Source organism: Schistocerca cancellata, chromosome 2, assembly GCF_023864275.1.
Source record: "Schistocerca cancellata isolate TAMUIC-IGC-003103 chromosome 2, iqSchCanc2.1, whole genome shotgun sequence".
Classification (NCBI taxonomy): Eukaryota; Metazoa; Arthropoda; class Insecta; order Orthoptera; family Acrididae; genus Schistocerca; species Schistocerca cancellata.
Window position 1 is genome coordinate 505856619 of NC_064627.1, and position 26017 is coordinate 505882635.

General features: G+C 39.8%; 1 protein-coding gene across 1 annotated transcript in view; it reads left to right on the forward strand.

Annotated features, from left to right (window-relative positions):
- The window catches only part of LOC126146446 (von Willebrand factor C and EGF domain-containing protein-like), a 178417-nt gene that overhangs the window by 128726 nt on the left and 23674 nt on the right, over nt 1-26017 (forward strand). The window contains exons 6-8 of the mRNA XM_049915621.1: nt 2315-2437; nt 2759-2824; nt 7746-7922. Of these exons, the coding sequence (XP_049771578.1) occupies nt 2315-2437; nt 2759-2824; nt 7746-7922 (366 nt within the window). The remainder of the gene's footprint in view (nt 1-2314; nt 2438-2758; nt 2825-7745; nt 7923-26017) is intronic.

The window sequence follows — 26017 nt, forward strand, 5'->3', positions numbered from 1 at the left end:
ATCTGGAAGTAACTCATAGATTAAACAGAGGGTTCACTGAATGTTTCTTAACACAGCCCTTCTATTACTGGAGCACCCAAAAATATCTTCCATGATACAATACAGTCCTCCCACTAGGCTCAGAAATCTCAAAGTTCATGCTTTCACTGGGAGGCATAACTCTGAATGGAATGAAACTTCATGTCCTGACAAGACTGGAATAATTTTGAAGCCCCTTCAATAATGAGTGATACCAACAGTTCCCACAAGCATGTCGCTGAACTTAATGCTGTCCATTGGATGTGAAGGAAGTGTGCGGTTGGAAGAAGAGCTGGATCCATAGCAAAAGGCATCCATTGACTGACTGCAATGGAACTGCCTGGATTGGGGCCAGAATGGTCCTGAATATTTGCACGGCAGAGGTATACTTGCATTTGATTGGCTGCATATGACATGGTGGGTGCAGTGAGAAGGTCTGCAGCAGGAGCAACCCCTATCGCGGATGTGCACACCATCTGTTTTTGCCTCTGGTGTAAATGAAGGCCCTGTGTGGGGTCGAACTGCAAATTTCTTGCCTCACTAGAGTGGACAACTGTTGTCACAGGGGCAGTGCCTGCTGCAGCCCACCTGGCAGAGGTGTGTTGCAGGTTGGCATCAATGTCCGATGACTTCTGTGACATGTCACTACCTCTTCCATGAGATTGTTTATTCTTGCAGAAAGCTTTAGATTACATACACTATTCCAGAAATCTGAGTGGGATCAGTGGCTTCATAAGTGGGTCACAACTTGACAAGGCAAATCAGCATGTTTGAGCAGAAGTGCTGAAAATTTCTTTAACCAAGAGAGAAACTGATTAAACTATATGTGATAATTCTTGTCTGAGGATGGACACTGGCAGATTTTGCACACTGGTAACAACCAGCACATTTGTTGTTAAATGTGCCTGGAAACATTATGCTTAGGACTGACTGGCTGTCTGATTTACTGCTATAAATCCACCTTGATAAGTAATTGTGTCCTTTAGAACTTAACAGGTTTCAACATGCTCAGATAAATTATACCTGTAAAATAGTTGGATAGACAGGTAGCAGTAGAAGATGGAACAGTGTGTTTTGCACAGTTGCATCAAAGGAGTTGTTAACAAAATGTGGCAATTTAATGTCATTAAAGAATTAGAGAAGGATATTGAACTGATGGGATGAACTCTAGACTACAAACCTAGATTTAATATTTGGAATTTGGTAAATTTTCTCATATACTAGTCCATATAAAATTCACAATTTCATGGTTAGTTTATGAAATGAGAAAACAAGTTATTTTTCATACTTACTTCTGCAGAACATGGTATAATAAAAACATAAAAATGACAACCCCTCACATATTAGGCTTTTTGCAATTGGCCAACTGCTGCTCATGTTGTCAATCCCTCTAGCTGTAATTGCCAGTAGATGAATTCTGAGGATGCCATTGCTTCTTTATTCAAGCAGTTCCTAATTTGGATTCACATGGGCTGATCGGATCCCATATTAGACCTTCTTACTACAGAAAAAAAAAAAATCTGAGGAGAGACCAGGAATCGAACTTGTTGCCTCCTGCACTGAAGGCAGTGCTGTTAAACATTCAGCTAAGGAGGCAGTCTGGTGTGATTAAATGAGAAACAGGTTACTTATGGCATTAAGTACTACACAAACAGCATTGATGAATAAAAATTTAAAACTACTGCAACAGGATCAAAGCCAATTGTATTCTGTCAAACAAATCATATTTAGCTAATCATGTAATGATATTGCTGAACTTTGCCAATAACTCAGATAAAGTGGATTGTATTTTACTGCATTGTTGTTTTATGCAAATTTAATTTCCCTGATACGTAGATTGTTTGCAACTTTTGTATCATTTTTGTGCTAAACGTTACATTCAGATTATTTTACTGTTTTCTCAGTTCAGATTGTGTGCTGTGAAGTAGTATTACTTCTCTAGATTTGAAAAATATTTCCTATAGTTTCTCATAATGACATTTTACTCATTTTGTTTGCCTAGTGAGCAACTTACATTTTTGTTTGCCTCTTTTACAGGATTTTATGTTACTTGTTTATGTATTTTTCCCTCTTCTGGTTCAACTACTAATAAAGACATATTAGAATTACAGTATATACTTTTTATTGACACAGTTCAGATTTTGTAGTTTCTGGACCTTTTAATAAGTAAAAAAAAATTATTTTAACAAGGAGGATTTCTAGCTATATTTTATGAAATGATTTAAACAAGGTACAATATATATTTTGTTGATCATTCATGTATTAGTTGGAGTTACTGTTATCATTATCTTTGCAGCTAAACCACGATGTCGTGAAGTCAGTTGTGGCCTTGAGCTTCATTGGGCAATTGAGTTACAGAAGGGATGTGCACCAATATTCTATGGAAGTCAAACATGCTGTCCTATAGAATGGCGTTGTCGTGAGTATACCTTATTGTCATTGTGAGGTTAATAAGCAGAACAATTTGTCTATTCTGTCTTCTCTCTCTCTCTTACACACACACACACACACACACACACACACACACACACACACACACACACACACACACACACACACCTCCCCCACCGTGTGTGTGTGTGTGTGTGTGTGTGTGTGTGTGTGTGTGTGTGTGTGTGTGTGTGTGTGTGTGTGTGTGTTTCTTTCTCTCCCCGTGCAATTTTACTTGAATATAATGTTCTGCTAATGAGATAATAAATGTAGAGTGCACCACACTTACAGTACAACAAATTTATTTCAGCTCGTTATGGAGACAGAGTAATTCACAGGAAAACAAAGAAGCCCTCAGCATCTGTCAATTCTACAGGTAGTGTTTCCACTCAAATACCTAATTTCTGATGTAATTGTACTGGTTCTTGTATGATGAGAAAATGTGTAGTATCTTAGTCACATTGAGGCAAGTTTTAAATGTACTCCATCCTTTAGTTTTAAGGTACAGTTGAATGTTTATTAAATGGCTTATTTTTCAGATGTATCTCACTATAGCCAATGAAACATATGATCCTCAAACTAAATAAATCCAGTGATACTAAATAAAATCCTAGAGATTCAATGAGCAAATCATCATAGTCCAAAATGTAAGTGAGGTGGGCCAAAATTATGCACATGGGAAGCAGAATATGCTAGGTTAAAAGCTCTACCCCATTTTGGGCTCACCTAGAGTCTGATGCCACCTCCAAAACTCTGCTCCCATATCCCTGTTGTTGTCAAGTCACCTCATTTATTTTTGGTTGCATACAGTGGAGGCCAATTCAAATTCCCATTCAGCCATCCACATTTGGATTTCTGAGAGTTCCCTAAATTCCTATGGGCAAATACCAGTCCTGTTACAGTGAAGAGTATATAGCCAGTTTCCCCAGTTTCCTTCCCCAGTCTTGCTTCAGCTCCATATAGTGACTGTCATGTTAATGGGAGATGAAACCAGTCTTTCTTCCTTTTGTTGCATTTCTAACTTGGACTAATGTAGACTCATAAAAGAATCTAAAGAATAAAACTGACTGTAATAATTTCTCTGGATTTGCAGAATTTGATTCTTTTGTTGACAAGATATGCATTTGTGCCTGTTGTTGTAGTTCTAGAATGTTTCTAGAGAGAAATGTATTTAATGATACTGAAAATGTACTTTGTAAAAATAAATATGAAACAGCTTCTGAACTGTGTCCTTACACTGCGACAAGTTCCATACATTTATTAGCTCCACAGCTGAGGCAGAGTAGAGTATTAACCATGTTGTTATGCTTTGATGGAAGGCAAAAAATGACAGTCTAGGAGCTCTGCATCATGGAAAGTGAGATGTGGCTGATCTGTGAATGGAAAGAATGCAGAAATGTATGGACTCAAGTCAGTTCTACTTTGAAGGAGTCCACCACTAATTGAACATACATAGTAAGTGAACAAAAACATAACATTTTCCAGCAAAGTCCAAGAATACATTTGTAATAAATTGCTCTTCCACTTACACTGATATCAATGATTTTAGTGAATCTTGTCACAGTTATGGACACAGATGAAAATAAAAACAAAACATTTATGCACAAATAGTTCATCAATATTGTAAGCATCATTTAATTCCCAAGTTTGACTCTATACTTTTGTTGCCACAATTTTTCTGGGACAAATGACTGCCTTTATTAATCAATGGAGTCATTAGTAAAAGATTAGCATAGTTCATCATAATTTAAAATATGTCAGCTGTACTCATAAGTAGGTAATCTCAGGGTAGATACACAAAATAGTTCAGAACCTTTTGTACTTTACTAAGTACTCATTATGTAAAACAAGTCATTGTTTGAATACATAGCTTATCTAATAAAGTAAATTTCTACCATACAGTGTTATAAACATTTAAGTATCATTACATCCAGGTATAAATATCCTTTTACCCAAAAGTCTTTGATCAGCTCCCAGTAACCACTCAGTTCATACGATGTAGTGAAGTTCACTTACATCTCACCCAAATTGGTATTTGCAATTATTTAGAGAAGTCTGTTACAAAAAAATACTTTGTTAGGATGGCAATGAAAAGTATTTGCTCATCCAGATTAAGTGCTGCAATGAAATGTTTAGAAGTCTGTATATAGATGGCAGTAGTAACATGTACAGGAGGTACAAAAGGACAGTGCATTAGTGGAGCTATAACTTCTACTCAAGTGGTTATTGTGAAAAGTTTTCAGACATGATTATAGGTGCACAACAGGAATTAACTCTGAATGCAGAATTGTAGTTGGAACTAGACACATGGGAAATTACATTTCAGAAATCCTTAGGAAATTCAATATTTTGAGATTCATGATGTCAAGAGCATGCCAAGAATACCAAATTTCAAATATTACCTCTCACCACAGACAACATAGTGGTCAACAGCCTTCACTTAATGACTGAGAACAGTAGTGTTTATATGGAGTTGTCAGTGCTAACAGACAAGTGACATTGCATGTAATAATCCCGGAAATCAATGTAGGACATATAATGAACATATCTATTAGTATAGTGTGAGAAAATTTGGCGTTTATGGGTTGTGGCAGCAGGTGAAAGATGTGTGTGTCTGTGCTAACAGCACGACATTGCCTCTCCTGCACTCATTATCGTATTAGTTGGATCCTAGATGACTGGAAAACAGTGGCCTGGTTGGATGAGTCCCAGTTTCAATTGGTAAGTGCTGATGGTAGGGTTAGTGTGTGGCACAGACACCACAAAGCCATGGACCCAAGTTATCAACAAGGCATTGTGCAAGCTTGTGGAGGCTCCATAATAACATCGGCTGTTTGCATGGAATGGACTGGGTCCTCTGGTCCAACTGAATTGATCATTGACTGGAAATGGTTATGTTTGGCTACTTGGAAGACCATTTGCAGCCATTCAGGGATGGAATTTTTATGTTTGTGATTGGTTTGAATAACATTTTGAACAATTCAGGTGAATGTTTTGGCCACCCAGATTACCCGATTTGAATCCCATCAAACATTTATGAGACATAATCAAGAGGTCAGTTCTTGCACAAAATCCTGCACCAGTGAATTCCACAATTGTGGACATCTATAGAAGCAGCAAAGCTGAGTATTTCTGCAGGGGACTTCAACTTATTGAGTCCATGCCATGTTGAGTTACTGCACTGTGCCGGGCAAAAGGTGGTCTGAAAAAATGTTAGGAAGTAGCCATGACTTTTCTCACCTCATGCATATCTCTCCAGTTCATCCCACGTGTGCTCAATCATTTTTTAAGTCAGGGGAACAGGCAGGTGAGTCTATTTACCAAATACTATCACCTCATTCTGAGAGATGGACCAGCTGTGCTGTTTAATATGGTCATACATTGTTATCCACGAAAATGTAGTAAGGTTTATATACACCCCTGAAAAGATGTACATGGAGGAAGAGTACAGTGTCACAATAATGCTGACTGATGAGTGTACTGTATTGAAAGATAGGGACATCAGTATGCCCATGCAACATTATGCCTCCCTACACCTTAACACTTGGATCACTGAAATGATCAGATTCAACAATGTTTCTGAGTGTAGTAAATCATCATCCCATTCTTCTTTGTCACTGTTTATAATTTTTGAAGGGTATGGATCAGAGATGTAAGGTCTGTGCCTACAAATGATAACAATATTAAGACATTGTACAAAACAGCAACTATACAACATAATTTCTCTAGTAATACGTGTTCCCACCTCAGGGTTCATAGTGAGTGAGTGAGTGAGAACCATCTCCTCTCCTTCGTGCCTGTGTTTTGGAATGCTCCCCCTGCAAATGAAACAATGTTGTTAACAGTACCAAACTTCTGGGCTATTATCACCACACTTCATTCTTCTTCCAGTTTTCTGATGATTCTTCCCCCTGCGAATTAATCCAAATGTCATCTCTAGACCCTATTGTAATGAAGATGATCATCATTACAGCACACTGTAACTGCTCACTGATTGACATCCATTGTCTCTTCCTGTTGCTTCAGTTGCCTCACCTTTTCAGAGCCAGCCTCTTTTGGTGCTATGGTCACACTCACGTCATACTGTTACTTCCAGATTTTGTGCACATCTGAAAGTTCTCTGGTGACATCCTTCTGCACTTTTATTCATTTCCTCCAAATTGTTAATATGCTTTGTTACTTTATCTAGCTCATCCTGGAGTCTGGCAGAGTTATGTATTTATCTATAATATCATCTAAAAACATGAATCCATCATGTCTTTTCTTGACTGGCTTGTCCCACATCTGGTAGTATTTTATACAAATAGTGATGAAAGATAACAATGAAAGTGTAATAAAATGCAAAGTGTGCTGTAATGCTCAGTGTGCACATGACTTCCTTCAATACTTTCAATGGTTGTTTTTATTTTCTTACACTATTATTTGTGGATCACCCAGGCTTTTATGTTGTTGTAGTTACTTAGCCTTGATTACTTTCAGTAATCTATTGCTGGCTCTTTCATGCACACTGAAGCTGGATTCAGAAGAATGATGGCTGAAATCCATGTCCATGTTTTCCCTGAATCACTCCAGGCAAATGCTGAGATGGTTCCCTTGAAATGGCACAAAGCCAGTTTCCTTCCCCCATCCTTTTCATACTCTAATCTTGGGCTTTGTTTCCAATGACCCCACTGTTGTAGGACATTAAAATTTATCTTTCCTTCCTTCATGCATATATCTTGTTTGCTCTGTTTCTTTCCAGTCTGTTTAGATACCACCTTCTGCTTGAATTTCAGCTATTGACACTTAGCTGTTTGGCAACATTCACAAAAGAGGTGTAAAGTTCATTTACATATCTTGACAGCTGCTTTTTTTTTTTACTCTCATTTTATAGTAATTTTTGGCTTATTTTTCCCCTTATTTATATATTCTAGTCCCTTTTGTCTGTTTCTTATGTTCATTCTATGCCTTTTGCTGATAGTGCTACTTTTTCCATTCAGAGTGATCTGGAATGTACTAAGACATATACTGCTATATTTGTCACTATTGGGAACATATTGGATTACCACAAATGTGAGTGGCGTAATGTTCTGTCCCCCCCTCCCCCCTTTCAGTCCTGTGGGATAATTTTGAAGTACTACCAGTACAGCTGTGAACTGTCCTGCAAAAATGTCTAATTTTTGGGCTTTATTTGAAGCTAGTAAAACATCTTTCCTTTCTCCTTTATTTTGCAAACATTTTGTGCTTTTCTTTATCTGTTTATTATTATGCAGCAGTTGTGTGCCAAATGTGAACATTAACAAATAAATCATTTTCAGGAACAGTGTGTCACTTTGGTGGTATTCAGCTTCAAATAGGTGAAATTTTGGTGGGTCGTGGTGAAAAACGTGGCTCATGTCAACAGTGTAGCTGTCAGCTACCACCACATGTCACATGCATTCAAATGAGCAACTGCAGAAGCAGTCCATGGAGCTCCACAAAGACTCTTGATGATTGTAAGTTTGACATCAATGTCTTTGACAGTATGTAAGTGATAAGGTGACGACTAAACATTCATAGTGTGGAATTAGATGTATTAATTCACTTTCAGTTAGTTTTCTTTTGAAAAGAGAATGAGAAATAATGAGAAATAATGAGTGATAATCCATTGAGCTCTGAATAACTGCAGTTTGATAAGAGTCTGATCTCCTTCAGCAGTCTGACTAAACTGTCATTATAGAGTTTTTTTTCCCCTTTCCCTGCAATATATCTTAACTACTGCAAATGCGTTCTACAAGCTGTAGCGTTTTTTGTAATTATGTTTCAATCCATTATACATTGTTTTATTGCTGTATTGCTAGATATTGCCTACACATTCATATTGCATTTTCATATCTAGATAGTACCATAACCTTCTGTTGAGTGTTTAGTATACATCCTCCTTTATAATCCCTGGTACGCTGTTGCAGTAATAGTCTTCATAATTCCTGGTTTCATTTGTGCAAGAATTCCACTTCATTATTCAATACTTTACTTTTGCCTTTAGATCAAAGCTTGTCACAATGCTTCAGTTTGTAAACTAATTACTTTCTCATGATGCATATGCCTGTATTGCAAACTCGCTGTTCTTGATACAGAAATTAGCCACAAAAAATCAGATCAACCAAATATTGCAGTTTGAGGTCCCTGTTCACCACTTTTATTTATGTTACAAATGTGTTTTCCTTTCCACAAAATTTCCTGAATGTGATACTATAATTACATTAAGAACTACGTAAAATTTGCATAGAAGTGAGATCATGTTGGTGAACATAATTCCATATTTCTACATTAAAGGATTTTCACAAAAGAATCCTACTTTTATAGTATTTTTGCATTTTATAGTTTCACATGTTACAGTATATTCGCATGATATAAAAATTCTGCTTCATTTATTAAAAAATGTTTGGTGATGTGCAGAGACTGGGTACCACCATTTTAGCAGTTACGTATTTATCATTAAGCTATAAAAATAGAAGTAACTTAGGACATTTAATCAAACATGTTGTACTGAAGAAACTACCATGTTAAAAATGTTGTGTTAATTTTTGCCGTAATGGAAAGATTTCACATGCTTGGGGAAGAATATACAGCAATTTGTATAATGTTAGGTCATTTAGGTGCATTTTCGTGAAAATAGGACATATCTACAAAATAAAGTACAAATATTATTTGAGCAAGACAATTTTTTGATCCATGTCAGGGAGTAGGTAGAACAAGATGCCCATACTGGGACCAGGAAATATAAAACTTTGTTGGACTAAATGATAGTAGAATACGCATATGTGACCCCATAAGTACATAGTATTATCAACATTAACAAAGACATGAAGAAAGAGACAGACATTGCACACACACACATTGTGTTCTTAGCATTTGATTTTGTATGTGCTTATCAATCTAATCAGTAAATGTTGGTGCAGAGCCCCTCCTCCAGTGCAGATCACAGAAGATATAGTAGTTGGAGGGGTCACTAATCCTGAACAAAGCCTTTCAGAAAGGGGTTAATGGCAGAGTGGTTGGCCATAGTAAGAACAAGAAGGTTCACCATTGTCATTATCTGGTGCGGTGGCAGGTTGTTGAATTCCTCTGAGAAACAATGTTTGGAACAAAGATCCACCTCAGTTGAAAGCGGATGCAGATTTTGGGGAACTGAATGGGGTTTTTGGAAGGCTACTTCATTGGTGTCTTCATGGAGCATCACATGTGTACAGTCCCACAATGCCTTATGCATGAAAACCTGCCATACACTGAGCTTGAGGAAGTACTTGACAGATATGAGCTGTACTGGGTGATGGAAAAGGAAAGAACAGATTTAAGTTGTTTACAACAGACAACCTATAAAAGATAGAAACACACTGTGCATGTCATTGGATAGAAAAAGGTTCAAAGTTTTGAGACAACAGCACTCTTGTTTTTAGCAACTTGGCGACTACACCACAAGAGAGATCATTTTGTGTATTGGAATTTGCTCGAAGTCAGTTCATTGTGCAAGTGCTGCATTACTCCTCCATCGATTCAACAAGACGCCGCCTCTGCACAGCAGATTTATGACTGGCATACAAAATTCTTGGAAGTTGGTTACATATGCGAAGGGAAGAGTAGTAGTCAGCTGTGAAAGTCTGGTGAAAATTTTGAGCATATCCAAGATGAAATCGCATAGAGCCCTCAGAAATCCACAAGACAGGCAGGCCACAAACTTCAGCTTCCTCAGTCGACAGTGTGGTGTGTGCAGAAATGACACCTCCATATGAAGCCTTACAAGCTGCAGTCATTGCAGCAATTGTGTCCCAGCAACCATAAGGCACTGTTCTCACATTCGGGAGGACGGCGGTTCAAACTCGGCTCCTGCCATCCTGATTTAGGTTTTCCGTGATTTCCCTAAATCATTTCAGGCAAATGCCGAGATGGTTCCTTTGAAAGGGCATGGCCGATTTTCTTCCCATTCCTTCCATAATACAAGCTTGTGCTCAGTCTCTAATGACCTCATTGTCGACGGGACGTTAAACACTAATCTCCTCCTCCTCCTCCTCCTCTAACCATAACAAAGCTGTGAAATCAAGTTGTTGTCAGTTCATTAAACAGGGATCTGTTGATTCATGTGTGGAATGAAATGGATTACCATTTTGATGTTTATTGAGCAATGCACGGTTCCCATGTTGAGTGTATGGCATAGTGTGTGCGCATGCGCAAAACTTTGAAACTTCCTCTATCCAGTAACATGCTCAATGTGTTTCTATCTTTCATAGTTTGTCTGTAATAAATGAAGGAAATCTATTCTTTCTTTTTTATATTTTTATTTTTATTTTTATTTTTCTTTGTTTTCCAATTTCCAGCATGTTGTCTGACCTTGTCGACCAGTCGAGGTCACCACTGGTGGGAATACATTATTTCACCAAGGGAAGACTTCAGATCTTCCTCATAAGCAGTCTAGATTCCCTATAGAACCTTCAGTAATGTTTCAGTCCCTTCTGAATCATGACACATCAGTGCAACTGTCAGGGTATGGTGCCATCATTGAACCATTGGGTGATAGGCTGTAGTTTCATAATGTTGCACACTCCACAATGTACACAGTTCAGGGAAGAGATGAGATTCAAACTGTTGCCACTGGTCATTTGTGGCTGATAACTGCCAACTGAAATTAGCAATCCACATATTAAAGAAAGACAATGCCTTTAACTTGGTTGTCATGCCCTTTAAGGGTATAGCTTCCATCCATCATGCCATCTTATCAAATGTAGACAAAATACATTTGAATCTGTTTTATTCATGTAATGATCTGACCTAGTCAAAGTGAAAGAATTGTAAATGGCCTTGTGGCACGTCAAATGTACCCAGTGGCAGAAAGGTGTGGTACCCTACCTTGTTACACTTGCAGGCACAAACAATGAGCTCAGTTACTAGTTTTGTGCTGGGACAAACAACAGGATGTGACAGATTATGCAAACTGTCAGACGGGTCTGGAACTTTACTGGAACTGAAGAGCACAACCTGTCCTGTGGGTTATCATGCCACTGGCATGAATTAGTGTTCCAACTTCGAATTGGTGTTGGTGTTTTCCAAGAACACCATTGTCAGTCTTATTCCTGCTTGGTTGCTAATTCCCCGAAATCAATCAGTGCGTGGTGAATGTGTGACAGGTGACATGTGAGACCATGTTGTCCACTCTTCCCCCCCCCCCCCCCCCCCCATCTCTTTTTACATCAATGCCTCATATAATTACAGAAATTCGTGTCTGTAAGACAAACATAACTGTTGTGTATGTCAGCTTATGTGAAATGAACTGTGGGAACAGCTTGCGTGATATGTCACCTGTAAAAATTTACAATCCCCAAAAACTTTCAGAACTTCTGTACTTTGATAATCTTAGGCATTAGTTTTATTTGTCTGGTCACAGCCTGTGACAAGGGATGTCTCAAATGGCAGTGACTGCCGGCATAATTGATAATTTGTTGAAGTGAAGATGAAAAATTAACACATCATCCTGGAAGGAAACTTGCTTAGAGTGTAATCAGTAAAGTGCTGCCAAGTCTGCATGCGAGTTAACTGGCATGTACAAAAACTCACATTGCAAAGGCTGTAATAATAACCATCTTTGGAATGCCCTCTTTAGCCATCAGTATACCCATGAATTGAGAGCTCTGTAATCTCAACACATTTGAAACACACTCCTTCTTGGGGACTAAGTATATCAGAAAGCCCTTGCACTGTTTGAAGGACCTAAGATTTTTTTTAAAAACAACTAGTCCATACCTGTAATTTAGCAGGGGTTAGATGCCTTGTTTTGTGAAAGATGACTGGTCCTTTGGTAGTCTCTATTCTGTGTGCCATACTCCCCTTAATGTGATGATGAGTAGGGAGTTCATAAACACTAATCACACATGCATGGGAGTTCCTGTCACAGTGCAGTGTCACTTACCTGTGAGTGTTAAGTTAATCCAGGGATAATCTTGTTTTGAAGAGAAGTTGGTGGTGATCCCAGTTTTTTGATGCAGTTGTGGATGGTGTGTACTGCTCCTCTGCATAAGTGGCATAGGTCCTTGATGCCTTCAGTATCCAGTGCATCCAAGTCCAATGAAATTAGGGTAGCAGCTCATCCAAGTATTAGCAATCCTTATTGTCCTGGGACTGACTTTGAAGTTCTATATCCTCTTCTGCAGGTTCTCCACATTTTGTAGTATGCCCGTAACAACATAATCAAGTGATGGCTGACAGTTAATTTTGGTAACTGAGAAGATCTTCAGTGTTGATAGCTGATGTTTTGCCCCAAGTTCATTGCACCAGTTATACAAAGTCTTGCGTAACAGAGAATTCTCCTCCTGTAATGACAGATGTTCTATTTTGTTGTACATGTACTACTAATTCATTGCAATCAGCTGTAAAATTAGTGAGAAATGTAACTGCTGAAGTTCATGTAATGTAGGCATTAAGAACTTGGCATGCTGTGGAGTAACTGCCAACAGAGATCAGTTGACTTTACCTTGAATGCAATCGCCAGTTGCTCTTTGCAATATCTCCCTGAGTAGTGTGTGGTGCTGGCTGATCACATCACATGGCATCACATTGCAGTACATTAGCAGGGAGGGCTTGATCTGTGGTGGGAGTATTTTAAATATGTGGATGTGTTCAGCTCTGCTTGGTTAATGCACACCACTTTGTAGTGTTAAATGGCTGCCTTGTGTGTGTGGATCACCAGTGGCTGCTGAGTAGTGAAAATGTTCATCTTGTGATGCAAAAACATGCTCAGCAATCTGTAGTTAAGCTTCTTTCCTGAGACCTTAATTTGTTATTAAGGACACATGAATAACATGAGGCAATTTAATCACCCATATGGACCACAATGTGTTGTCTGGTATTGATCTTGTATCCACTGAGGTTCATAGATGGTACTAAAATTGTGGAGTAGTATGTCCATGCAGCTGCTCTGACAAAATCTCCTGGCAGATTTTTTGTGCAGATTTGCATAATATTTGTAATAAGTCTGCCTTAGCCATCTCAAATTTACAAAAGGCAGATGGTGACAGCACTACGTAACAGATGATAAAAGTGTACTCTCCAATGTTACACAGTAATGTGGCATATTTTGCTATATTGTCAATGATGATGTGTGTTGAAAACACACATTCTACACTGGTGAACCAAGTTTGTGGTTGCTCCAGCTGAAAATCTGGCATTTTAGGTAACACACAGTGCACAATGTGTACATTGATGGAAATGTGTTCATGTGGCACTGACTGAGTAAGTGTTGTAGTATTCTCAAACATAACTCCCTTGATTGGTCATGGCATGGTAGATAGCCTGTATATCTTTGTGCAAGAACTGGTTAGCAGGTTCCACAAAGGGGCTGAAATGGATTCGCCACCTCAAAAACAAGAGCAGAAGTAAATGTCAAATCAGGAGAAGTATGAATACACACATCTGATGTAGGTCTAGTGATGCCAATCATTGGCAGTCTCTTCTGATCCCCCATCAGAAAGTAGTCTATATGATCCATTGAAGGTACACAGAACTGTGGCATGTGAAATACACACATTCATGTACATGAGTAGGGGGCGGGTTGTAGTAACTTTAACCTGTAGCTTTGTACTTGGATCATTCCGTATTGGTTGTTGCCATATGCAGTCCACTAGCACTATTAATGCTGGCGAAAGATCCCAATAATCCTTGCTGGTCACAGTGTCCTTAGTTTCAGTGGGAAGGTAGTGTTTCTTGTTTCCAGAGTCTGTAAAAATTGTGCAACTGCCATGGGTCACCAGTGGGGCTTGGTGCGTGGTGGTGAATAGGCAGAATAAGATGCTCATATTGTGATCTGTTGCAGTTTCATGTTCAACAATGTACAATGAATGATGTGCTCTGAAACTGTGCGTGCACTAGTGTTGTGCAGAGATGCCACAGATCACCATCTATCCTAGTTTCCAGAGCAGAAACTGTGATTAGGGGCTCTGCACAAGCAACAAAATCTTTTAATAGTAACACTGTAGTATAGTTCATAGTTACTGTCAATAGATATACCCATGTTAGGTATTAGAATGCAAATCATTTCACACTCTTACAGTTGTTCATGAGACTTCAAAGTATACACAATTCACTGGCAGTTTTGCATATAATCTTTAAAGCAAAGAAAAGTGCATAACCTGTCAGTGTGTTTAATAATTCAGTTTAATTGTAATTAATCACATGAATATCCTTCATGGATACAGATGTGGTTTCCAAGTGCAGGTTGCAAATATGTGATTTAAGATTAAGTGAAAAGTTTCCATGTTGTCTTGTGAGTTGCTGTTGACAATGTAATTTTAGCTATCATGTATGTGAAGTATTACTCTTTGCTTCTCCTGTACTTAATGCAAGATATCAGTTGCCAACTGTAATCAGTGCAGTACTGAGGAAAATGATGGATATGATAACTGTGAGAGTTGCATGTTTCAGTACAAAGTCATTTAGAACTTGAGTGTCTTTGGGACTGTATTTGTGATATTAACATTCTGACAATAGAAGTCAAGGCAAGACCAATGATAATGCATATATGACATGCATCCAAACTAAGGATGTCTGAGAAAAATTGGGGGAATCTGGAATGAGACTTAGGCAGACATGGTCTTACTGTAGAACCTCAATACCTGTACTTGGGAAATGTTTACATGTGTTGAACACTATGTGAAAAATATAGTGTGAATCATTCCCAAATGAGGAAATATGAATTTTTGTGTCAATGAAAAGTGGATTGGAAGAATCATGTTGGTCAATTTTCCTGAAACAAAGCAAGAAAATGATAATGGAAATTTAAATACTGAGAATAAGAATCAATGCAGACCTAATAAAAATGAAGATTTAAAAGGAAATGTAAAGACTGGAGAGTTCAGAATTATTTATAAGGAAAAGGTCTGTTCAGGGAAAATAGGTGCATAAGTAAAAAATGCAAAACCCAATGAACAACATATACAATCACCCTGCCACGTATTGCCACATAATGAAGAAAAGGCAAAAAGTAAATCTGAGGAAAATAAACATTCACTGAAGTTTTAAGAGCTTCACATTCAATGAATTCAGACAAACAGCGTGCTGACTGAGTGCCTCAGTTCACATGGCAAATTAATGTGATTGGATGTATGATGAGTGAAACTCACCAGAAGCTGTCAATATTGTCAACAAGATGCCACTTCCTGTAGAAAGTATAGAAAATGTCAATTTGATACTAAATGGCAACAAAACAGTCAAGCAAAAGGTACATTTCATATACAAGGGTAATCCCAAAGTAAGGTCTCCTATTTTTTCATAAGTACATGACCTGTTTATTTCTACAGTGGTTTACATCAGTTTACAGCTTGAACATTTAGCTATTTTTTGACATAATCACTATTTCTGTTCATGCATTTTTGGAGACGCTGTGGCTGTTTTGTATGCCCATGTCATACCAGCTCACCACCATGCTGTTCAGAAAGTTACGAACCTCTTCTTTCACCTCGTCATCAGAATTGAATCGCTGGGACCACAATTAATGCTGACAGGTACTGTGAGACTCTGAAAAAACTCAAATGGGCAATTCAGAACCAGGGAAGAGGAATGTTGAGCAAGGGCATACACATTCTCCATGACAACGCTCATCCACACATCACTCGGCAAGCTGTTGCTCTCCTGCAACAGTTTCAGTGGAACATAATCACCCACCCACCCTATAGTCCTGACTCGGCGCCCAGTGACTATCACCTGTTCCCTAGGTTAAAAGAACATTTCGCCATAAAGTGATTCAGCTAAATGTTCAAGCTGTAAACTGATCTAAACCATTGTAGAAATAAACAGGTCTATGTAACTACAAAGAGAGGGAGAGGGAGACGGAGAGGGAGAGAGGGGCCAGTGGGTGCACTGACAGAGAAGAGCACATTGAGAGTGAGGGGATCTGGATTTGAACTGAGGCAGTGATAGGATGGAGGGGGTGGAAATTATTTAGTGTAGTAAGTGGGGTGAGGCCCAAATGGAGGTAAGGAATTCCTGGTAGTTGACCAGGGCATGGTGGACCACAGTTTGATGGTGGCATGAACAGGGAGGGTTAAGATTAATTTTTGGATTAGGATGGCTTTGGTTCGAAGAATTTGTGGAAAAGTAGTTCTTTCATTGCAAGGATTGGGAGGAGAGTAAGTCTTTCATTAGTGCAATTTGGTTAACTTTGGATGTAGAGTTGAAGGTGAAATGTCTGTGAGCCAGAGGATTTTCATGTAAAGTTTAACAACAGTGTTCGGTCATTGGTTTTGGCTCTGTATTTAGTGGAGTTTTGGTTGGATGAGCAATGAACTAGTTTTTACAGGCTGTTGTAAACATGCCAAAGCATACTGCCTACCTGCCTGATCTTGACTCTGACAACACCATTAAGAGTAGAAACATGGTACTCTTAGAAAATGTACAAACATGTGATGAAATATACTTAGTTGTACATCCACAAGTAACAATGATTCACCTGAAGAAATTAAACAAGACATACAGACATTGCATAACCCCACGAATTACAATGATACTTCTATCATGAGCCTGAGTGAGTAATGATGTGTCAATAGGGTGGTGATAATGAGTCATACATACCTGAGGAGAGAATAGAAACACTTACTCTGGTATGAGATACAACTGATACCCATGCAAATAGGCTATTAATTATGGGGAGAAAGAAGAGGATGATTGATTTACTTTGTCTACTTTCATGTCTGTATGCGCTTTAAACTGTTGAAGTTTTATCAGCTGATGGTGATCTGTGGGAGAAGCACAATTGAATAATGTAACTCCTTGGAGAAAAATAAATCGTGGACATCAGTAGCTCTTCCTCAACAAAAAGCTTTTTCCTTGTCAATCAGTATCTAAAATGAAAACCAGTGGAAAGGGAAAAAAAGTGTGGCACAAGGCAAGATATGTGGTTAAAGGATGTTTTATGTGAAAAGGTGCTGGAAAGCATTACATCCACTCACTAATAGTAAGATACGCTTCACATTATTACCTCTGTGCATTGGCTGCTTAATACAACCTAGAGAAGGATCTGAAGGATGCATGAGATGACTGACACTGAAATTTATATGGGGTGTGTCAGGAGGAATGGTATGTGATTTGGAGGATGTTAGTATCAGAGATTCTGAACAATAAACTTCAAAAGAACATAAGACTTTTTCTTAACCATATCCTACCTACAGCTCTTTCAAAATCACGGGTGTTGGTTGCTTGTCCTTCCACACCAGCAGTCACATACAAATATGACCAAACCTACAGCTAACTACATTGTGTTGTCATTACTGGCCAGAGGTCATTTTTGTGAAACCAGACATTTTTTCCCACATACACAGTGACTTATTGGGCCCACTGCTTCCAGCAGTAGGGTTCTGACAGGTCTTCATGGCATCTGTCTTGTATGTTAGTTGTGGATGATGATATATGATATGGAGATGTGATGATTTTTTTTTTTTTTTTTTTATTGTCATTCACCCATTACAGCAATAGACATCATCACACATACTATGCAATAAAATTGATAATTTAAAAGAAACAACAGGATTGTTATTAGTGTTACAATATTATATTAAAGTTTAGTCATTTATGTTGTAGAATGAGTGGATAACTAGCCAATCATACAGTATATGTTTGAAGGCTGGTACGGCTAAATCTCATACAGATTAAGGAATCTTATTAAATAAATTGTGCCCCCATGAGTCGATAACTGTTAAGTGATTTTGACAGCTTGTGGTATAGGGTAAAAATTCATCTGTTCCCTCTATATTTTGCATCTGGTAACTTCTTTTGTGTGTAAATTAAGACATAGTGTATGGTTTACAGTGTGCCTTATAAGAACGACCAGTAATTACCCTAATAGCTCTTTTCTGCAGTATTAGAACTCCTGCACACAACTAGAGTTCTCCATAAAATAGTACCATATGTTAGTATGCTCTGGAAGAAAAAAAAAGGGTACTCTAACATACTTTCCAGGTACACAATCCATAAGTCACCTTAACAGATACATTGCTCTTGATAGCTTATGGCAAATTTATTGTATATGTCAACCCCAAGATAATTTACTGTCTAAATATACTCCTAAGAATTTAATGTAAGTAGGATCATCTGACAAAAGCTTGTCTTTCAGACTAAAAACCATGTGCTGTGTTTTGTTGTCATTAAATAAGAAGCCATTTGCTTTGAACAAGTTGGAAGCTTGGCCCGTTGTCTTTGCAACAATTTTTAAGGTTGCTGAGATCATTCCTACAATGAAGAAAAGTTGTATCTGTAATAGAACTGTACTAGACTTTATAAATGATGGCACATCGTTGATTATTATTAGGAACAAAAAGGGCCCAATCGGATACTTGGGAACACCTATCTGAATATGTTCTATCCTCAAAAATTCCCTTGCCAACACAGACAAGTTGCCTATGGTACTGTAGATAAGATTTTAGTAGTTTAAGGCTGTTACTTTCAATGCTGTAGAATTCAATTTTTTCCAGAAGTGGTGTGTTCTACACAAAGGCTTTATGTAGATCACAAAGTGGCTTGAGGAAAGTTGTTATCTTCAAACACTTGATGTATGAATTTGACTACAGAGTATATAGCATCAAATATTTTCCTAAAACCATTCTGTGATTCACTAATTATTCCAAGGAAACATATAACTGTTGGTAAATTACACATTTGAGTACTTTAAAAAAAAGCTGGGAGTATAAAAATTGGCCTGTAACTTGACAGTAACTCAGTATCTCCTTTTTTATGCATTTGAACTACCCAAGACACTTCCAGCTCATCAGGAAAATATCACTCAGCTATGCACTTGTTTGTACAATATGTTAAGGGATACAAAATACAGTACTTTCTTTAGTAAGTTACAAGATGTTATTTAAATCTACACTGTCTGATGGTTTTACCTGTTTACTATTCTTAGGATGAGACTAGGAGAGACCTCAGAGAAAGCAGAAGTGTGTGTAGCCAGTGGTTTGCAAACAGTTTTTGCAAGAATCTGTAATGAACTTATATCAGGTCCAAGAACAGAATTTCCTACTTCCTCAGTCGGTTTAATAACTGGGTACATATAGTAATTTTCTTGTTTCTTTTATTTTTAGCAATACTATTTATTAGTTTTCATGTGGATTTGCACTTGTTGGTGGAATACTCAGTCCATGTCTGGTAAAATGCTCCTGACACAACTGGTTGCTGCGATGAAAGTTGTATGCACAAAATTGCTACAAATATTCCTGAATGTTCTGTTTGTTGCGAAGATTTCTTTATTTACACAAGAGTTTTCAATTAAGTCATGTCTGTGTGGAATGCTTACAACAAATACCTTGTCTTGTGAAATTTTTCCGAGCTATTCCAACAGTGTTTTTACTGCATGGCTACTCTGTTTTTGTACATATCATTTCCTCCACTGATTACTGCACAGTTCACACAATTTTTTTTTCTGTGGTTTCACAGTTTTTAACACTTCTCACAAAGGAGGTCCAGGCTTCAAAATTCCAATGACTTTATATTCTGTCTGGATATCAGACATGACTGTAGCTAATTCCCTACCATGACTCATCGATAATATATAGATTTCTTTTTTCTTCACTGTTTGTTTTTCTGTTTTGTGTTCCATATTTTCAAATGTTGCATTAACATGATTTTTATGTTTAAAGGTACATGGCAGTAATGAGTTTACTCTGGCACTGTTTTAGTCAAAAGTTGCTTCTGAGCAATTTCCCACAGCACTGAAATTTTCTTTCTGTGGTTTTGGACAGTTTTTATTTAGAATATAGTATTTATTCACTAATGGAACATGTTGCTCCACTTACTGACATTTCCACGGAAACAACAGCCAGGACATTTCGTACTACATGGAACTACTTGCTCATGTTATACATGAATGTGCTCAAGTAGAGGACCATACAGACTGGCAGATCAGTAATACAGTAGCTGTCTACAAAAGGTGCAAAATGTATTGCAGTTAGAGAATGAAATTTTCACTCTACAGCGGAGAGTGTGCTCATATGAAACTTCCTGGCAGATTAAAATTGTGTACTGGACAGAGACTCAAACTTGGGCAAGTGCTCTACCAACTGAGCTACCGAAGCATGACTCACACCCCATCCTCACAGCTTTAATTCCATGAGTATTGCAGTTTATGGTCTTTTTGAACAACATTTGTGAGGAAACTTATATGAGTAAACAAAACATTAGATCACAATGTTTCATTTATTATTTCCTACCTTTGTCCTGTTCCCCATTGTTTTCATCGGTTTCCTCAGAAACTGTAAGAACAAGACATATATTCAAATGAGATGTTTTGTTCAGAATAACTAATACTGCCATCCTTCAGAGCACATACTGTACCTTTCCTCCTGAGTCAATCTGTACACCACAATCAGAGATGCACTAAAGACAGCAAAGTATTCCGTTATACTAGGTCCTGTATGACCTGAAGCAAGTTCGCCAGCAGTGGAATCTTAAGTTGAATATTATACTGTTTTGAGATAGGACTCAAAAGGTCAAGAATCCATCCTTCAATCTGTTGTTATGGTAACAAATCAGTAATGTTATTTCTCACAGGTCAATAGATAATATATTAACTTTTGATAGCCATCAGCATCTTCAAATAAACTGCCTATTGGCTTCCGTCTCGGGTTCTTCGGCCGACGTTCATCTAATGATTTTTCTGACGTTTCGCCAGCACGAGTGGCTGGCATTGTCAAAGCTTCACCCTCCATTGCCGGTGGTGAACTGGAGCCGAGCTCGCGGCCGCAGACTATATGTACCTGGCGCGCCAACGTCCGAGGGCTTCTCCACGGTCATTTCCGGTGCGGTTCTCCTCTTGCTACCTGCGACGGTCGTTCGCTGCAGTACGGGAAGCCAGGATCCGTTTACCTTAAGGCTTTCCTCCTTCTTGTTGAAACTGTTCGCGTGTTTTTGGATTTCTACAGCTTCTCTGAACAAGCGCGTGTGATAGTGCTTCTCTACAGCCAGAACTTCCGTGTCGGCGAATTTTATTGCGTGGTCGGTCTCATTCAGTGCGTGCTCTGCCACGGCCGATTTCTCCACCTGCCCCAACCTGCAATGTCGCTTATGCTCTTTGATCCTGGTGTTAATGGATCGTCCAGTCATTCCGACATAAACTTTTCCGCATGTGCAAGGTATACGGTATATTCCCGACATTGCGAGTGGGTCTCTTTTCTCCTTCGCCGATCTAAGACACTCTTTGATCTTCCTTGTCGGTTTGAAAATCGTCTTTACGCCGTGTTTGCGCAATATACGGCCGATTCTGTCCGTCACTCTGGGAATGTATGGCAGAAAGGCCGTACCCGACATTTCTTTTTCTGGTTCCTTACTTCGCCGAGTGTTTGGCTCTGTTACACTTCTAATGTAATTTGTGGAGTACCCATTGCTCCTCAGAACAGTTTCCAGGTGTTGCATTTCTCGTTTGAGGTGTTGAGGCTCACATATTCGTCCTGCTCTCTTTACGAGCGTACTAATCATGCCTCTTTTCTGGCTCGGGTGGTGGTTTGACAGTTTGTGCAGGTATCGGTCCATGTGTGTCGGTTTTCGATACACGCTGTGTCCCAGGTTTTCGCCGTCCCTTGTGACCAGCACATCTAGAAATGGCAGTTTCTTGTCCTTTTCTACTTCCATGGTAAATGTTATGTTGGCATGGAGGCTGTTCAAGTGTCTCAGGAATTCACCGAGCTGTTCTTCACCATGGCTCCACACCACGAAAGTATCATCGACGTACCTGTACCACACCTTAGGTTTGCAAGTCGCCGAGTCCAGTGCCTGGACGATCCATTAACACCAGGATCAAAGAGCATAAGCGACATTGCAGGTTGGGGCAGGTGGAGAAATCGGCCGTGGCAGAGCACGCACTGAATGAGACCGACCACGCAATAAAATTCGCCGACACGGAAGTTCTGGCTGTAGAGAAGCACTATCACATGCGCTTGTTCAGAGAAGCTGTAGAAATCCAAAAACACGCGAACAGTTTCAACAAGAAGGAGGAAAGCCTTAAGGTAAACGGATCCTGGCTTCCCGTACTGCAGCAAACGACCGTCGCAGGTAGCAAGAGGAGAACCGCACCGGAAATGACCGTGGAGAAGCCCTCGGACGTTGGCGCACCAGGTACATATAGTCTGCGGCCGCGAGCTCGGCTCCAGTTCACCACCGGCAATGGAGGGTGAAGCTTTGACAATGCCAGCCACTCGTGCTGGCGAAACGTCAGAAAAATCATTAGATGAACGTCGGCCGAAGAACCCGAGACGGAAGCCAATAGGCAGTTTGTCAACAAGTGGCCACGAAAGCCTCAACAATTTTGTATTACGCCTCTACGGGGAGGAGATTTGCAGATTGTACCGACGCCTTGACCAACGACGGAAGAAGAAAGCGCGACTGATGTCCTCTCTCGCCTTTCTGTCACGGTGCCGAGATGAATGTGCTACACCGAAGTTCTTGAGATGCAAGCGCCTATTCACCACCGCCCAAGCACATCGTATCTACGACAGAATGGAACGAGCTTTTCTTCGTGAGCGAATACATACAACACGGAGAGACTTGGCAAGAACGGATCAGGAACTTCTGGACATTTTCTATCAACTAAGTAGCAGACTGCATCGAGACGACTGGGACAAGATCAACAGCATCACTCACAGGAGCATGCAGAACGAACTCGAGCGCTGCACCGAGCGGCAAAAGAAAAGTTTGAAAGATGCCGGAAGCAGACCGACAAGGCGATTCCCGACATGTCACACACAGTGGTCAACCTCACTGAACGACAACTGACCGAAGAGGAAGTGTCTGTTCTTCAAAAAGGAGGGAATTTCGCTATCATTCCGAGAACTATACCTATGGATGACATCATTGCCAACACCGAAGCAGCCATTCGGACCCTTCCTTGTGAAAGGGCAGAGGAAATACGCACTGAAACATCCAGGATACTGCGCCGAGCAAAACCACCAGCTTGCAACCTGAAGAAAGAAGAGGTACAAGCCATTAAGAAGCTCAACGCCGACAAGAGTATATTGGTACTGCCTGCCGATAAGGGGAATGCGACCGTCGTAATGAAGACCGAAGATTATGAGCAAAAGATCCGAGACCTATTAGATCCGACGACGTACCGAAAACTAAGCGCAGATCCGACGCAGCGTATCACTCGGAATACGAATCGATTAATCAAGGCGTCTTCTCTGCCGGCGGACATACAGAGAAACCTGCGCAACACAGAAGCCCTACCACCTCGGCTGTATGGATTACCCAAGATCCATAAGAACAACGTTCCACTGAGACCGATCGTTAGCGCTCCTGGCTCACCAACGTATAAACTGGCGAAACACTTGGCCTCTCTGCTCCAGCCACACGTGGGAAAGACCGACACATACATTAAGGACTCAGGACACTTCATTGAGAAGCTGAAGAAACTGAAACTTGCGCCAAACGACATCCTGGTCAGTTTTGATGTTGTTTCGTTATTTACGAAAGTACCACTCAGCGACGCTCTGGAGCACATCGGTTCCATGTTCCCGCAAGACATCAAAAAGCTCTTCCATGCATGTCTCACCACGAGCTATTTCACGTGGAATGGCGATTTCTACGAACAGCTGGAAGGCGTCGCCATGGGTAGTCCTCTCAGTCCAGTGGTGGCCAACTTCTTCATGGAACAATTCGAAGCACAGGCACTGGACTCGGCGACTTGCAAACCTAAGGTGTGGTACAGGTACGTCGATGATACTTTCGTGGTGTGGAGCCATGGTGAAGAACAGCTCGGTGAATTCCTGAGACACTTGAACAGCCTCCATGCCAACATAACATTTACCATGGAAGTAGAAAAGGACAAGAAACTGCCATTTCTAGATGTGCTGGTCACAAGGGACGGCGAAAACCTGGGACACAGCGTGTATCGAAAACCGACACACATGGACCGATACCTGCACAAACTGTCAAACCACCACCCGAGCCAGAAAAGAGGCATGATTAGTACGCTCGTAAAGAGAGCAGGACGAATATGTGAGCCTCAACACCTCAAACGAGAAATGCAACACCTGGAAACTGTTCTGAGGAGCAATGGGTACTCCACAAATTACATTAGAAGTGTAACAGAGCCAAACACTCGGCGAAGTAAGGAACCAGAAAAAGAAATGTCGGGTACGGCCTTTCTGCCATACATTCCCAGAGTGACGGACAGAATCGGCCGTATATTGCGCAAACACGGCGTAAAGACGATTTTCAAACCGACAAGGAAGATCAAAGAGTGTCTTAGATCGGCGAAGGAGAAAAGAGACCCACTCGCAATGTCGGGAATATACCGTATACCTTGCACATGCGGAAAAGTTTATGTCGGAATGACTGGACGATCCATTAACACCAGGATCAAAGAGCATAAGCGACATTGCCGGTTGGGGCAGGTGGAGAAATCGGCCGTGGCAGAGCATGCACTGAATGAGACCGACCACGCAATAAAATTCGCCGACACGGAAGTTCTGGCTGTAGAGAAGCACTATCACACGCGCTTGTTCAGAGAAGCTGTAGAAATCCAAAAACACGCGAACAGTTTCAACAAGAAGGAGGAAAGCCTTAAGGTAAACGGATCCTGGCTTCCCGTACTGCAGCGAACGACCGTCGCAGGTAGCAAGAGGAGAACCGCACCGGAAATGACCGTGGAGAAGCCCTCGGACGTTGGCGCGCCAGGTACATATAGTCTGCGGCCGCGAGCTCGGCTCCAGTTCACCACCGGCAATGGAGGGTGAAGCTTTGACAATGCCAGCCACTCGTGCTGGCGAAACGTCAGAAAAATCATTAGATGAACGTCGGCCGAAGAACCCGAGACGGAAGCCAATAGGCAGTTTGTCAACAAGTGGCCACGAAAGCCTCAACAATTTTGTATCTTCAAATAAACTAGAGCTATAAAAGGACAAAAATTTTGAAAGAAAGATATTGACAAAACAAGGCAGTGTATTTGCATGAATGTAACCTATAATAATAGAACAGATGTGCTTAATCTTGACTGAAAGAAGTGCATCAATGGAACATAGATTGTTGACTTGAAGTGAATGCAAAATTTGATTAAAAAAAAACTGCTGAAAGAAAAGACAAACCTTCTGCAGATAAGGTAGTGTTGTCTGCATAGTCTTACACACATGGATTGGGCATATGCCTGTTCGATATCCACAAACTTTGTCTCTCATTTACTTAGATAACCCATGTCTCTCCTTCCTTTCATGTTTTAGTTCAGACATTCTCGGGTTGTCTCTCATCTAATTCCACTCACATGTCCCACTCTCCTACTACTTGAAAAGACCTGATCTTCAACATAAAGTTAACACTGCAATTGTTTTGGAAACCAATATATACTTATTTGAAATAAATTTTAAGATATCTTCTAGTGCATAAACAAGCAATATGATGATATCTACTGTTCAGGATGCTTTGTGGCTTGAACAGTTTCAAACTGAACTTGGTCAACAAGAAAATGATGCATTAGTCATAGACTGTGACAATTCATAGAGAAATAAGGCTGGACAGACTGCTATCTACAAAGGAAAAAAAAAATTATAGATACGCGTATCCACTTTCTTAAAGAAAATATTATGAAGTTAAG